Raw genomic sequence first — 13,405 nt, 5'->3', positions numbered from 1 at the left:
TAAGGGCGAAGACATTGCGCCGGTGAATGGCTGCTGGCCTGGTGGCCAATCGGTGCCCCCAGGCGCTGAGCCTGCCCTGACCCGGACACCCAGCGGGGCTCACTCAGCTCCAGAGTCGAACGGTTCCATCCGAGCCGCCCGAAAGCAGGTGCTCTGCCTTGTGATCAAAGACAACGCTCTGCACCTCGTCCTCGTGGCCCACCAAGCTGGACAGCTGCCCCGAGTTGAGTTCCAGGGTCTTCACCGTGCCGTCGTTGCTTGCCAGGGCCACGACGTGACCTGCAATTCAGAGCAAAGTCGTCAGAGTGCTAGAAGGCGACCGGAGGGCGCAAAGGCTGCAGTTGGGAAGGCTGAGGCTGTGGACTCTTGCTTGAAATGCACCCAGATTGAGCGGAAAGCGACATCCATCAATAACAACAGAGGAGCTGTCAGCGTGAGGACCTGGACTTGCGGCTCATTGGGAAGGCATCTATTCTATTTTTATTTTGGTTCAATGATTTAGGGTCAGATTCTGATACTCTCGCTGAGAAGCCCTTTAGCCCACAGGTAATTTCACTCAAATCAGTCAGCACTCCTGGATTAAAATGCCATATCTCGCCTAAATGAACCAGAATCCGGCCCTCTGACATTAATGTTGATATTCCCAGCATAATAAATTAAGGTGCCTAGGTGAGTTTAGGCATCTAAATTCCATTGAACTTTAGCAGGAGTTGAGCACATAACTCCCTTAGGTTCCAATGAAAACTCCCAGCCCAATTAAACAGTTAATATAGAAGTGGATACAGCAGTTAAAGGGGGTGGCGGGAAGGTTTTAAGAAGTCCAAAGCTTCCTTGCACTTATTTATAGAACAAGCGGCCTCTATATCTTATCAGTCTAAACAAGCCCAGTATGTATTTATAAGTTTATTATTTTGCAGTTTAAATAAAAAGCATAACTAACAGCTGGTAAGTGATACATTTGAATCACCCCTTATTTTCTCAGCCATCAAATGAGAGAATCTCTCTGCTTCGAAATTAACTGCAATAATCAGGATCTTCACATATGTCCGTACACACACAACAATAACAATACCCAACAAAAAAAATCAATACATTCATTTCAAGGCAGATATGGTCTGCTCAACAAAGCCATCATTGTATTTCAAGTCATGATTTTGGTCAAACACCTTTAGCTATTAGAGGCAGGTTCAATATACCCTCAGAATGATTATAGCCCTTTTTTATGTATCGGTACTTTTTTTCCCCTGAAAGCAAAGACATATCACCCATAGAAGCTGAATTAATGCTGACATTGACAAAGTCAATGCGGTATTGAAGCAAAAGTTTTTGAGGAAGAGTAGGGAAAACAGGGCCAAGTGTGGCCACAGCTACTCCATGAATAGCTGATCAGGACTTATGACCAAACAAGTGCATGGGAAGAATCTGGCCCAAAAGAAAATGTAATTTTAATGATGCTGAAGCCACAAGGTCTTGTGTATCAGAATCTGATGTACATTTTATCCTGGAAATATATTGTCCATCCTTTCAGAATAATTCACGACAATGATGTCTCTTGTTATGCTCACCACAATACGATGGCTTCATTTGACAGCGTGTGAGATAAACAAATGCCATTTTCTCCATTTATCAAGTGAAACATTTTGGCAAAATAATCTCAAAAATGCATCGAGAACATTAAATCACAGGTTATGCCTGGAGTGGTCATGGCTATTTGTACAAGAGGTGGAACTATGGAAGTAGAGCTAACCATGATAAATATGCTTTATTTGCAAACCTTTATAACTACCGGGCTTCTTCATCTAAAACAAAGCCTGACACAGCAAAGATCTGTAGGATGGATTAGGGTGTCCAAAGCACCAGATGCGAATATTTATTATAAACTCTCTTTTAGCAAGTCTTTGCTGACAGAAGCATTACATATGGATTTCACTTGCAACCAGACTATGGGCAATTGCTGGGAGGTTTTCCCTAAGAGGCAAAAAAAAAGAAAAGAAAAGAAAAAAAAAAAAAAAAGACTTTTAGCTCAGAATCTTAACGCTGAAACAGCTGGGTAGGGAGTTACTGTCACATTTCATCTTTTAAAAACAGTAACAAATGCATGTATTCAAAAGAGGGAGGATTTGGACAGTCCCAGTTAACATTAGGAAAGTAAAATCAATCCAAATTGATATTTGAAACAATAAACTTATTTGTTTAGTTAAAATTCTCACTGACTACTGTACAAGGGGAATAGGACAGGCCCTAACGGTGCATCTGTATAACCTTTGCCAGCTAAATCATATGCTTGAAAGAAACAGATATTTATGTTATTTGGTTGGGGCATATGAATATCTGAAAATGATAGTAAAATATAGTAACAACTAGCTAGATGGTGTAGTAGTGATCAAAGAAGTATGTGTCTGATAGCTAGTACTCTCTGGGAAAGATGTTTGTGGGGGATGTAAGTGTTGGTGGAGAATGGTCTTTTCACACACATTCAATGCTAGCCAATTTATGGTGCATTGCTATTGTGAACTATGAATAAAGCAACTTATTTGCTCTGTAGCAGAAGGGTGTGTGAGTGAATGTGTGAGTGAATGAAACAGCAAATGGGGAAGAGAGGGCACATAATGGGAATGTCTCATTTCCGTTACCCTTTATCTCAACACTGATCTACTTGCTCATGATGATTTGCTGATTATAAAGTAAATTTACTCCCTCCTTCCTGCCAACATGAGTTTTTCTTGTTTCGAAGAGAAAACAAATTGCATTTTATTGCTGATCAAAATGTTCTCCAATCAGCAAACCACACAAAAACGATTACATGATTATCATGTAAAAATCTACTTACAATTGGTGTTTTTACGAAGCACACTTATCTGTACATTAACAAAGGCACTTTGATGCAGCACGCATGGGAGGAGAAAAATATGGCATACAATGTAGTTCTACAGAGTCTATGGGCCAAATCCTCAACTAGTGTAAATCTCCACTGCTGTATTGAAGTCTATAGAACTATACTGATTGGCATCAGCCGAGTATCTGGCCCACTGTGTAGAAGCTGCAAAGCATCAAGATTGAGATCAACATGTAATGCCAGGGAAGACCCTATTGAGTTCAAACCATTTGCAAGGCCTTTGTTGGCGCCACACTGCTACGGGCTCACCCACAGCACTGGGCACACAGCTAGCAAAGGTGCCCCACTGCCTCTGGCTGCCCCATGACCAGTCCTGAACCCTCACCTCCTTCTCAGTCTGTGAGGCAGGAGGAATGACTAAGCAGGTCTTCATGGGGCCCTATCTACAGTATCAGCTTAGCACTGATGCAGCTAAATTGGCCATTGTTGGAATGTAGACCCGCCGACTCACCTGAGGTGGCATGTTACTCTCTGAGAGCAGTGTAAGCTACAAGGTAATTTGCCTCACAAAGTACTCTGGAAATGGCTATGTAAACATGGCATCTTCCTACTCAGCAGATCTGATCCCTCTGCATACTCAGAACCATTTCTGCTGACATTAATGACAAAATAAGACTGTACTGTTTTACTCCGGCTAGCCTTGCTGAGCCAACACCGTTAAGAGAATGAGCTGGATTCTATTCCTGCTTATGCATCATCAGCGGGAATTGTTAATTAATTCCAGGCTGTTACACCTGTGCAACCCCATTGCCAATAATGGGTGACAGGGGTGTCATCATTTGTTCCTCTGGATCCTTATTACAGGCGATGATGCATAAGAAGGAAAGGACCCAGCTTGATTTTGAGATCCCAATGTCAGGAAGCATGGCTGGCAAAGAGGAACAGAAAGCAACTGAGCACGTTAGCTCAGGAGTCACAGAGACAACAAGCATGGAAACTCAGGCTGCCATTTTTACAGTCATTGCTCAAAGCAGGACTGTGCACACTTATTTTTGCCTTCATCAGCTGTAATACTCCTGAACAGATGGAGGGTACGGGATTGGCAGCAAGACCAGGGGTGGCTCCAGGCACCAGCGCAGCAAGCACGTGCCTGGGGTGGCAAGCAGCAGGGGGCGGCCTGCCGGTCATTGTGAGGGCGGCAGACGGGCAGTTTTCGGCGGCATGCCTGTGGGAGGTCCACAAGTCCTGTGGCTTCGGCGGCAATTCGGCGGTGGGTACACCGAAGCTGCAGGATCGGCAGATCACCTGCAGAAACGCCGTCGAATCCATGTGACCAGCGGACCGCCCGCAGGCGTGCCGCCGAAGGCTGCCTGACTGCCGTGCTTGGGGCGGCAAAAAACATAAAGCCGCCCCTGAGCAAGACAGTCAATGGCAGTAGAGTACTGGCACTGGGGACGTGCTAGGAGTAATATGGTTCCAAAAGGGGCACTGCAAAATACTTTGAAACCTATGGGGTCTTTATGGGTATTACCACTAGGCAGGTTTTCATGACATGGTGGCAAAAATGCCTGAACTCCATCTACTCTAGCACTCACTCCACTGTTACCGCTAATGCAGCTACACTGTTCCTGCCTGTGACTGGAATATGGGTAATTTTTCTGGTTCAGCTGCATGGTGTTAGCACCAATGTGAATCACTGTGCAGACAGAAAGCCACAGGAGATGGCCCTGTTTTTATGACATTGTTAGTTATACTTGCTTCTTGCTTTACAGTGGAAAAAATGCCAGAAGCCATCAGAGGTCATAATGGTGGGATATATTCATAAAATTCCCTATTGCATGTGTCTTTGGTATCTGTTGTGTCTGTTCCTTCCCTCTCTACTGGTCAGCAGCATAGAGCTTAATTCCCTTGTACAGGCCATACAAGGGGGAGAGGCAGATATATAATGTGTGGGAGGCTATGACTGTATGGTCACATTTCCTCTCTGTTCTTCCTGGGCTTTTTCTGAGTGATTAGGGCCTTCTGATCCTTTCCCTCCAAATGCAGAGTAAGGGAACGGAGCATATGCCCTCCGCAGCTGAATTAGCTATCTCCACACTGTTCCCAAATTCCAGTGTCCTACAAGCAAAGAGCTGTTCTTGGACTCCAGTTCTAAGCTCCTGCATGGTAGCTTGTCATGCTGCCATTTACAGATTAGCCAAGATCTTTATTTTAGACACTGATTAATTACAAGGATAATCCTGAAGTTTTGGCCAGATATATACCTGAACAATGATAAAATCCTGAAGATCATTGCAATTCTCCCCTTGCCCTCTTATCAACATTGCCCTTTTAGAAAGACTGCACATACAAAACATACCCTGGTGTTCTCTCAAGAATAGAGGTGCAATATCAAAAGATGCTATAACTTTATTTTATGGGCCAGACCTCATCTGGTGTAAGTCAGTGTAGGTCTATGGCCATTGATGGAGTTATGCTGATTCATACCAGCTGAGGATCTGGCCTTATAACTTTAGGAATATGTGTAAGATTTTGGAGCTAGAGACATTTTGTAGACATCTGATACTAAGGGACCAAATTCTGATCTCTCTTACACTGATGCAAATGAAGAGTCACTCCAGTGAAGTTTATGCCCTGGGATAAAGCCAATATGAGTCCAAAGTCATGGCCATTATATGTTTAACTACATTTGATTTTAAGTTCTACGGAAGCAGGGATCTGTATTTTTATTTCCTTGACTATCAAGAGCCATAAACACTCCTGGTGCTAAGTAAATAATAATAACAATAATGAAACCACTTTATGTAAATATAGTATGAAATCCATCTCATGATATGAATTGTTGGCTACATCTAAAATAGTGCTGGTATGTTGAAGCAGTTTAATTTAATTTGTTACTGCATGATAGATTTCTTCAGAACACAAAACTAGACAAGATTAATTTGCTGGGCTGATAAAGCCAAATTACCTAGGGTAGAGGGAACAAGACCTGTACTTGTCAAAGGACAAAAAAATTGACAATTCATATTCCAGGAGATCCTAATAGAAATCACAGCAATGATTACCAGCTGTCTTTTTAAAATGAATTCGGAGCGAAGCTCTGCCAAGGCAACATTAGGCAATGCTTTACGAGGCGACGTACTCAAGTATCCATAAACAATGCCATTTTTGCAATGGAATAGCCTAAAAAGCAGACTGTTTTACTGATATTTGGCTTTGACACTTAATAAATCTTGTTGACCGAAGCCTTTGATTTTTTGTTATTAAAGGAACAAGTCACAATCCCAAAGGCTGTTTTGCAGCTAATGTATCAAACAGAAACTGAGCCCGCCAAAGAAAACACTCCAACAGATCTAACCTAATTTGCTTTCTACTTCCCTACTAAATCCTGCTATAGGCTTAGACTATTATGGCTAAATGTCCATGTCAAACCAAAGACAAATGAAGGGCTGGTTGATTGGAATCATAAGATAATACTTATGTTGAAGCACTGAATTTTTCTTCAGGCAAATGAATGTAGAAATTATGCATCTAATTTAATTATTGAATACTCTGAATATTTCTGTTTTAGCAGGACCAAGCTGCCTAGTGCCTCTACAGAATTTTGGTAGCACGAATGCCAAAAAAGTCTAATAAATGCCACACACAAATCAATCAACCAACCAACTACTTAATGTTTCCTATTAGATTGAGACATCAGTGCTGATAAAGTAGAATATAAATAGCATTATTTCTTTCTCTAATTCAATTATTTCTGTCGACCCAATATTAACTCTTTGGCTTATTTGTGGAACAGAACAAGAAATGCATAAAAAGTCATGTAAAACCCTCCCTCAGCCTTTATTCATATAAGTAGTCAATACTTATATTGACTATTCATGAAAATGAAGAATACTTGACTTGGATCATTGCTTCTAATGAAAGAAGGAGGTAATAAAAATAATTATATTTCTCATTGAAAATAAACCAAGAGCAACAGTTTCCCCAATTTACCACCACCAGCTCTCCTTAAAACTGTAAGCAAAGCATTCTTCAAAGAAACAAAACCAGCCATTTCATATTTCATTCAAATTACAGGTGTCTTGCATGAATTTTAGCTATTTTGTTTATCATAACTGCATAGGGAAGAAGCCTGAAACTATTATGTGTAGCATAGATGAAATAACATATCATAGAAAGAAAGCAAAGCTTTGATCGATATGACAATGATTTTTATACACATCAGAACCAATTCAAAGCAATTCTCCAGGATCAATATAGATAGACAGAAATGCTTCTCAGCATTTATTACCTGTGGAGGGAATTATTGATTACCTCCATTGATTTCTTCTATGTATGTGGAGAGGCATCTGTTGTTTTTCTAGAAAGATGCCTCAAAGTGAAAAGTATCAAGAAACTACTTATATTTTAAGGATTTACATTAATGGTTCAACCGGTGTCATTACTCAGGACTTTGCAACCCCATTCAAAGAGAGGTGAAATATAATTTAGCTTATTTTTAGTACATGATTGTTAGTCAATATAACGTATTGTAAGAGAAGTTGTTTTGAAACCTTACCTGCAACTCATCTTTTAAAGTACACATTGTGCCAAATATGTTTTCACAGCCTGTCCCCTTTGTAAAGTATTCCTTTTGTCAAAAGCATATGGTAAAAACAGGGGAGAAAAGGGAGAGGCTAAATTCCTTGCTGGTGTAAATAGCTGAAATTTCACTGAAGCCAATGGAGCTACAACAATTTACATCATTATTACTATATCGTATATTACAATAGTGGCTATAGGACGCAATCACCGATTGGGTCCCCATTGTGCTAGGCCCTGTACAAAAAGACGGTCTCTTACCCAGTTTGCAAACTAACTCAAAGACTAGAAACAACAGGTGGCCAATGGATCGGGGAGTACAAGGGAAAGTGGGACAACTGTAAATCTAATAAGCTGTGGTCAGACGGCCTACCCATTGCCAAATGCATTGTAGGCATCATGGAGGAAAGGACTTGGCTCTAAATTTACAGATCCCTACCTGCTGTGAATCGGAGGAGCTGACTGAAGCCAATTTACATCAGCTGAGGATCTGGCCCACAAAGTTTAAATTTAGTGTGAAATCGCACAAGCACTTATTTTTGGGAACTTTTGCGGAGTAGGAATTGATGGAAGGGAAGGCATCCACACACACCAGTGACTTTACAGGCAAATGTTGGAGGGCTAGACTCAGTCAGAGTAGATAAAATGTTTAACAGCTGTTGCAAAGTGTGATTGTAGTGGCTGTAGATAAAATTGTTCATTACTGTCATACCACGCAGAATGTTATTTACCAAGCAGCTGATTTGCACCATACGAATGATGTTTTATATATGTTTTTGTTCCATAAACAGCTTTCAACAAATACAGTAATTATTTCTTGTCTTCCACACGTAAACTATGTTTTGCTTAGGAATGCACTTCTTTGACATTGCTATAATTCCTAAACTCTAGCAGCACATGAATAAATCTTTGAAACAATCATCTCTTGCTAGTAACAGCACATACCCGTCCCCCCCTCCCCACAGAGAGCTTTTAGTTAAGTTTTTCACAAGAGGGAATGAAGAAGAATGTTCTCAAGAAGGTGCTAATTTATACGGAATAATTTACAAAATATTGTAGTAATTCAGTCCAAGATAATTGGGAAAGAAAGAAAGGACTTCTAGAATTTGCTGACACAGGGAATGGTTTTTAATGAGTGAACTGAACGGACACTTAGTTCCTGTTAAGAAATCACTGATTTTTCTCTCAGGACTACCTAAGTCAAAGACGCTAGAGATCTGGCAATGTGCATTAGGAAAAATTACCATTATTACAAACACTTAAACTCCTGAGTCATCTTATTCATGCAAAATGTCCCATTGAATTCAATGCAATTACTTACATGCGTAAGTGTTTTCAGGACCAGGGCCTCACTTTGCAAATAGAGAAGTTTTAATGTGACTCCGTATTTCTTATTGTTTTTAGATAAACCAACTGCAAAACAGCATAAAGGGAGTAGGAGACGATCAACAGAAAGAAAAGAATAGAAATACACAGAGTCCCAGGCTCAGGAAGGTACTTAAGGCCTAACTTTAAGCACATGAGTTGTTGTAGGGGCTTCTTATGATGGACAGATCCACTTTTATTTGGTTCTTTAATAGGACTGAAACTGTTGGAGCCTTGTAAGGGGAAATTTAGCTTTTTCATGTTGACTGAGGGTATATAAAGGCAGGACACAGATTTACTATCAGCCTGCTAAACCAAGGATTGTGAGTTCAATCCTTGAGGGGGCCATTTAGGGATCTGGGCCAAAAATCTGTCTAGGGATTGGTCCTGCTTTGAGCAGGGGGTTGGACTAGATGACTTCCTGAGGTGCCTTCCAACCCTGATATTCTATGATTCTATGTGTCACTAGACTCAACTATTCAAGGAAGAGAACTGTAACAGGAATTAAGGCCAGAGGGAAAAAAAGACTTCTAGGCAAATTCCTCAATAGAAATTTAGGAATGTGTAGGGGGCTTTTAGTGAAGCATAGAATGGTCCACATTGTCGCGGTGATGGGTCATCAGGGTAGAGTGATGGTGCTGCATCAGAACTGGTGACATCGATTCCACATCAGCTGGTTATACTTCAGTCCCTTTGGATGGAGGGTTGTCCCTAGCAACAGATGGGCTTACTATAGGATATGTCCATAAGCATTTAGTTTTTGGAGATTAAGGGATCTGGTCGGCGTTTGGCAAATTCAAATGGAGCACACTGTTTAGCTCTGATTATTCTTCTATAAGGAAAACTTGACCTAGATGGAGAGGCATTCTTTCCAAAGCTTGAACAGTTCTCAGAACTTGACAAATTGCTTTTTGGTAAAAAAAAATCACTGGAAAGTTACTCAAAGCAGAGAAAGCAGGTATCTGACAGGAGAAAATCCTTTATCTAAAGAGTCTTATAAAAGATTTTATAATATCCTGGACAATTAGTGTACAGTTATTTTTCAGCTAAACATGAATTTGTTTAAATTAGATTTTATTTGGCCTTTTGGTGGTATTTAGTGTTTTTGAACTGGTTGCTTCTTGAAATAGAAAAAGAAAAAGAAAAGAAAGTGGTATGTGTTGGAGGACTGTTTTTAGATGTCACTTTTCAAGTGAAGTTGTGGAGACATTCACCATTCAACACTAGATCCAGAAGGATGAGCTCATGGTTCACTTTCTACAAACAATCAGTTCTATCTTTTATCTAGGAATGGCAATATTTCATTATCTTTTCTATCCACCTGGAAGAAAAACAAATTGTATTTGCATCTAGTAGGAATAGGTTTGTCTAAATATCAATTGTATATATTTATATATGTGCGTGTATGTTCACCTGTGCAACTGAGTTTACCACAATATAAGATTAAGTACTTGGCAGATGGCATTCTGGTAAACAGTGGAAAGATCATTAACTCTGCTAAGAATTTCCTAACAGCAGGTAATTGAAGAGAGCAAACATAGGTGAGGATTTATAGTCATTTATGTTTAGTTTGTGTAAGTGTTTGGGGTGGAATATCTGGTACTCTTCAATAGCTGTTGTACAAGGAGGGTATTCTCACGGAGAAGATAAAAAGTGCATTGTTGAGAAAAAAGGGAGGAATAGGATCCATTAATGAACTACACACTTAGTCTCTGATGTTGTCTCTGAGGCCCAGCTGTTCTGGTAGTAACCACAGACAAGAGTTATCCTCAAGCTGAAAAAAATAACAGACCAAGGGCTGGGATATTCAAAGGGACCTAAGGGAATTGGGCACCCAATTTCCATCGATTTTCAATAGCAGGTAGGTGTCTAACCTATCAAAGCACTTTAACAAGGTGAATTTGGAGATGTAAGCTACAGAAGCCATTGAAATAGAGCAAGAAATGGATCCTCACAGAAATGAATAGCTTTTAGTTTTTTGGTAGTGACTAGTTAGAATTGTATGTCAACTAAGTGGTATTTCACCTGTACAATATCCACTGGTATAAACTAATTCAATCTGTTCATCCGATTTCTCAAAATGTTACGGTGATGCACGTATACATATAAAGTTGCTGGGTTCGGGTGCAGCGAGAAGTAAGAAGGCTTTTTATTTTTGTGATGGGGATCTCAACAGAGAAGAAGTGTGGGAGAGTGCCTGCTCTTGCTTTGGGCAACTCAGGAAGATCCTAGTTTCTTTGTATATTGACAGGCATGACCGATACTATTTCTGCACACTTGGAGTGAAATACTTTTCTTGGACAGAAAGGTCAGCAGTTTTGTCATGTGCAGACCTGGGGGACTGATAGCCAGACATTTGAAATTGGCTGTTATAGCCACTGTAGTGTTACCTCTGTATTTGGCAATCGCCACTGGAGTACTGTGACCAGTTCTGGTGTTCACAATTCAAGAATGATGTTGATAAATTGGAGAGGGATCACTGAAGAGCCACGAGAATGATTAAGGATTGGGAAACATGCTGTAAAGTGACAGACTGAAGGAGCTCAATCTATTTAGCTTAACAAAGAGAAGGCTAAGGGAAGACATGAACAGTCTGGAAGTACCTATATCGTGGAACAGAAATTTGATAATAAAGGACTCTTCAGTCTGGCAGACAAAGGTATAACACAATCCAATGGCTCCAATTTAACAGCGAAGGTAATGAACCATTGGAACAACTTACCAAGGGTACTGGTAAATTCTTCATCACTGGAAATATTTAAATCAAGATTGGACATTTTTCTAAAAAATATGCTCTAATTCTAACAGGAATCAATTCAAGGAAGTTCTTTGGCCTGTGTTATATGGGTCAGACTAGATGATCACAGTGGTCCCCTCTGGCTTTATAATCTGTGAATCTAAACATCGGACTGGCCCAATATACATTGGTAACGATAGCACATTTGTTGGAATATTAATGATATTACGATGCTGAGTCAATGGGAAGCAGTACGAAGACATATCAGAGTAAGGACTCGATCAATAATTGTGGTCTGAGGAATTTCAGAGAATGTGACGTTAATAACATTGCTGCTATAGCCCGCAGGGCAAGGAGATGACAGGAAAATGTCAAATGTTAAAATTCTGCATAAGTGGAAGGTGACTGCGGAAAAGAGTAACGATCAGTATAATCTGCTGATCTTCACAAATGAATTAATCATCATAAAATTATCTAAATGAGGTCCTGAGATGAAACTCCATTCGCCGGGACATTTTCCACAATAATTTCTGATCAAGTGGAAAGTATCCACATTACAGTTAGGGTTCAAGTTGAACCATCACTTTTAATAACAATTTTTATTCTTCTATTAAAATGGCACACATGAAATTTCAATTCAAATGAATAAATACTGGACGTTGAGCCAAATACCTTCCCCAAAATGTGTTAGTTACTTCTTTGATATTTCAAGCAACTTTCCTACAACAATCTGGGAGAAACAAACCTTGATGTGAAATATGTTAACTAAAACATCTTAACTTACCTTTCTCAGTGTTCTGGAAAACCTAGAATAATGTAAGTGATAGCAAAATACATGTTACAAATTGGAATTTACACTGGACTTCTTTAGCATTGGGATCCCTGTATATAATTTTTGATGCAAAATGGCCTACACTATTAGAAGTCAGTATGATGTCCAGCTAAAAGATCAGGGCATTCATATTATTCCAGTTGCAAGATTTCTATCTTTTTTTACCGGCCTAAGAAAGGGGTTAAATATCTCAAAATATAGACATAGATTTTCTGTCATTTCACAATGCAATATTTCTGTTGCGTTTTATAAACATAAAGACAACAAGACATTCAAAAACCTGTCTCTGTCTAATAGAAACACAATTTTCAGAAGCATTAGTAGAATGTAAAATAACCCTCTTTTTATTAATATTCTACTCCTCTCTCTCTTTTTGGATGCCTGCAGTCATTCAGTACAAGCCTCTTTGATCCTCCTTTCTTTCTCAAATGATAATATGGATATGCGAGTGGAGTACAAGATCAGACCAGGATGTAAGTAATGACTTATTTTCCCCATGGATCCCCATATGTGTCATCTATTCAACCTTATCATTAGCTTAAAGAATGAAGGGCCAGATTTTTAATGGGATTTAGGCACTTTAAGATGCAGACGGGTGCCTAGTGGATTTTCAAAAAGACTTAGGCACCTAACTACCATATTCCCATTGAAATCAATGGGAATTAGACACCTAGGCATTTTTGAAAATCCCACTGGGTGCCTAAACGCCTTTAAAAATCTGGCTCCCATTAGCCAGTGTTCACTACTGAACCTGGATCTTCATGGCAGAGTGCAGTCATGAAGCCATAGCAACAGTCCATAATTTAAATATATTTGATACTGAAACAGATTGCATCCTTTGCATGAGTTTTGTAGCTCTAACACTGAGGTAATGCACTTCTTGTCTCTACTGTACTTCTAACTGGTTGTAATTAACACCTCCCTCTCTAATACAATTCCCTTGGCTCCTAGAACAGCCTTATAGAGTGCACTGAGCCTAATGAACATTTCAGATGTGGCCCTCATTTATGATGAAGGATGCATGAGATTAAAGTGGAATCAGGTGGTTGAGAGT

General features: G+C 39.9%; 1 protein-coding gene across 1 annotated transcript in view; it reads right to left on the bottom strand.

Annotated features, from left to right (window-relative positions):
- Positions 1 to 103: 103 nt before the first annotated feature.
- SPAG16 (sperm associated antigen 16) overlaps positions 104 to 13,405 on the bottom strand; it is a 771,051-nt gene continuing 757,749 nt past the window's right edge. The window contains exon 16 of the mRNA XM_065413738.1: positions 104 to 279. Coding sequence (XP_065269810.1) covers positions 104 to 279 — 176 coding nt within the window. The remainder of the gene's footprint in view (positions 280 to 13,405) is intronic.

Source organism: Emys orbicularis, chromosome 11 (genome assembly GCF_028017835.1).
Source record: "Emys orbicularis isolate rEmyOrb1 chromosome 11, rEmyOrb1.hap1, whole genome shotgun sequence".
Taxonomy (NCBI): domain Eukaryota; kingdom Metazoa; phylum Chordata; order Testudines; family Emydidae; genus Emys; species Emys orbicularis.
This window is presented reverse-complemented; position numbering and strand designations above follow the sequence as displayed.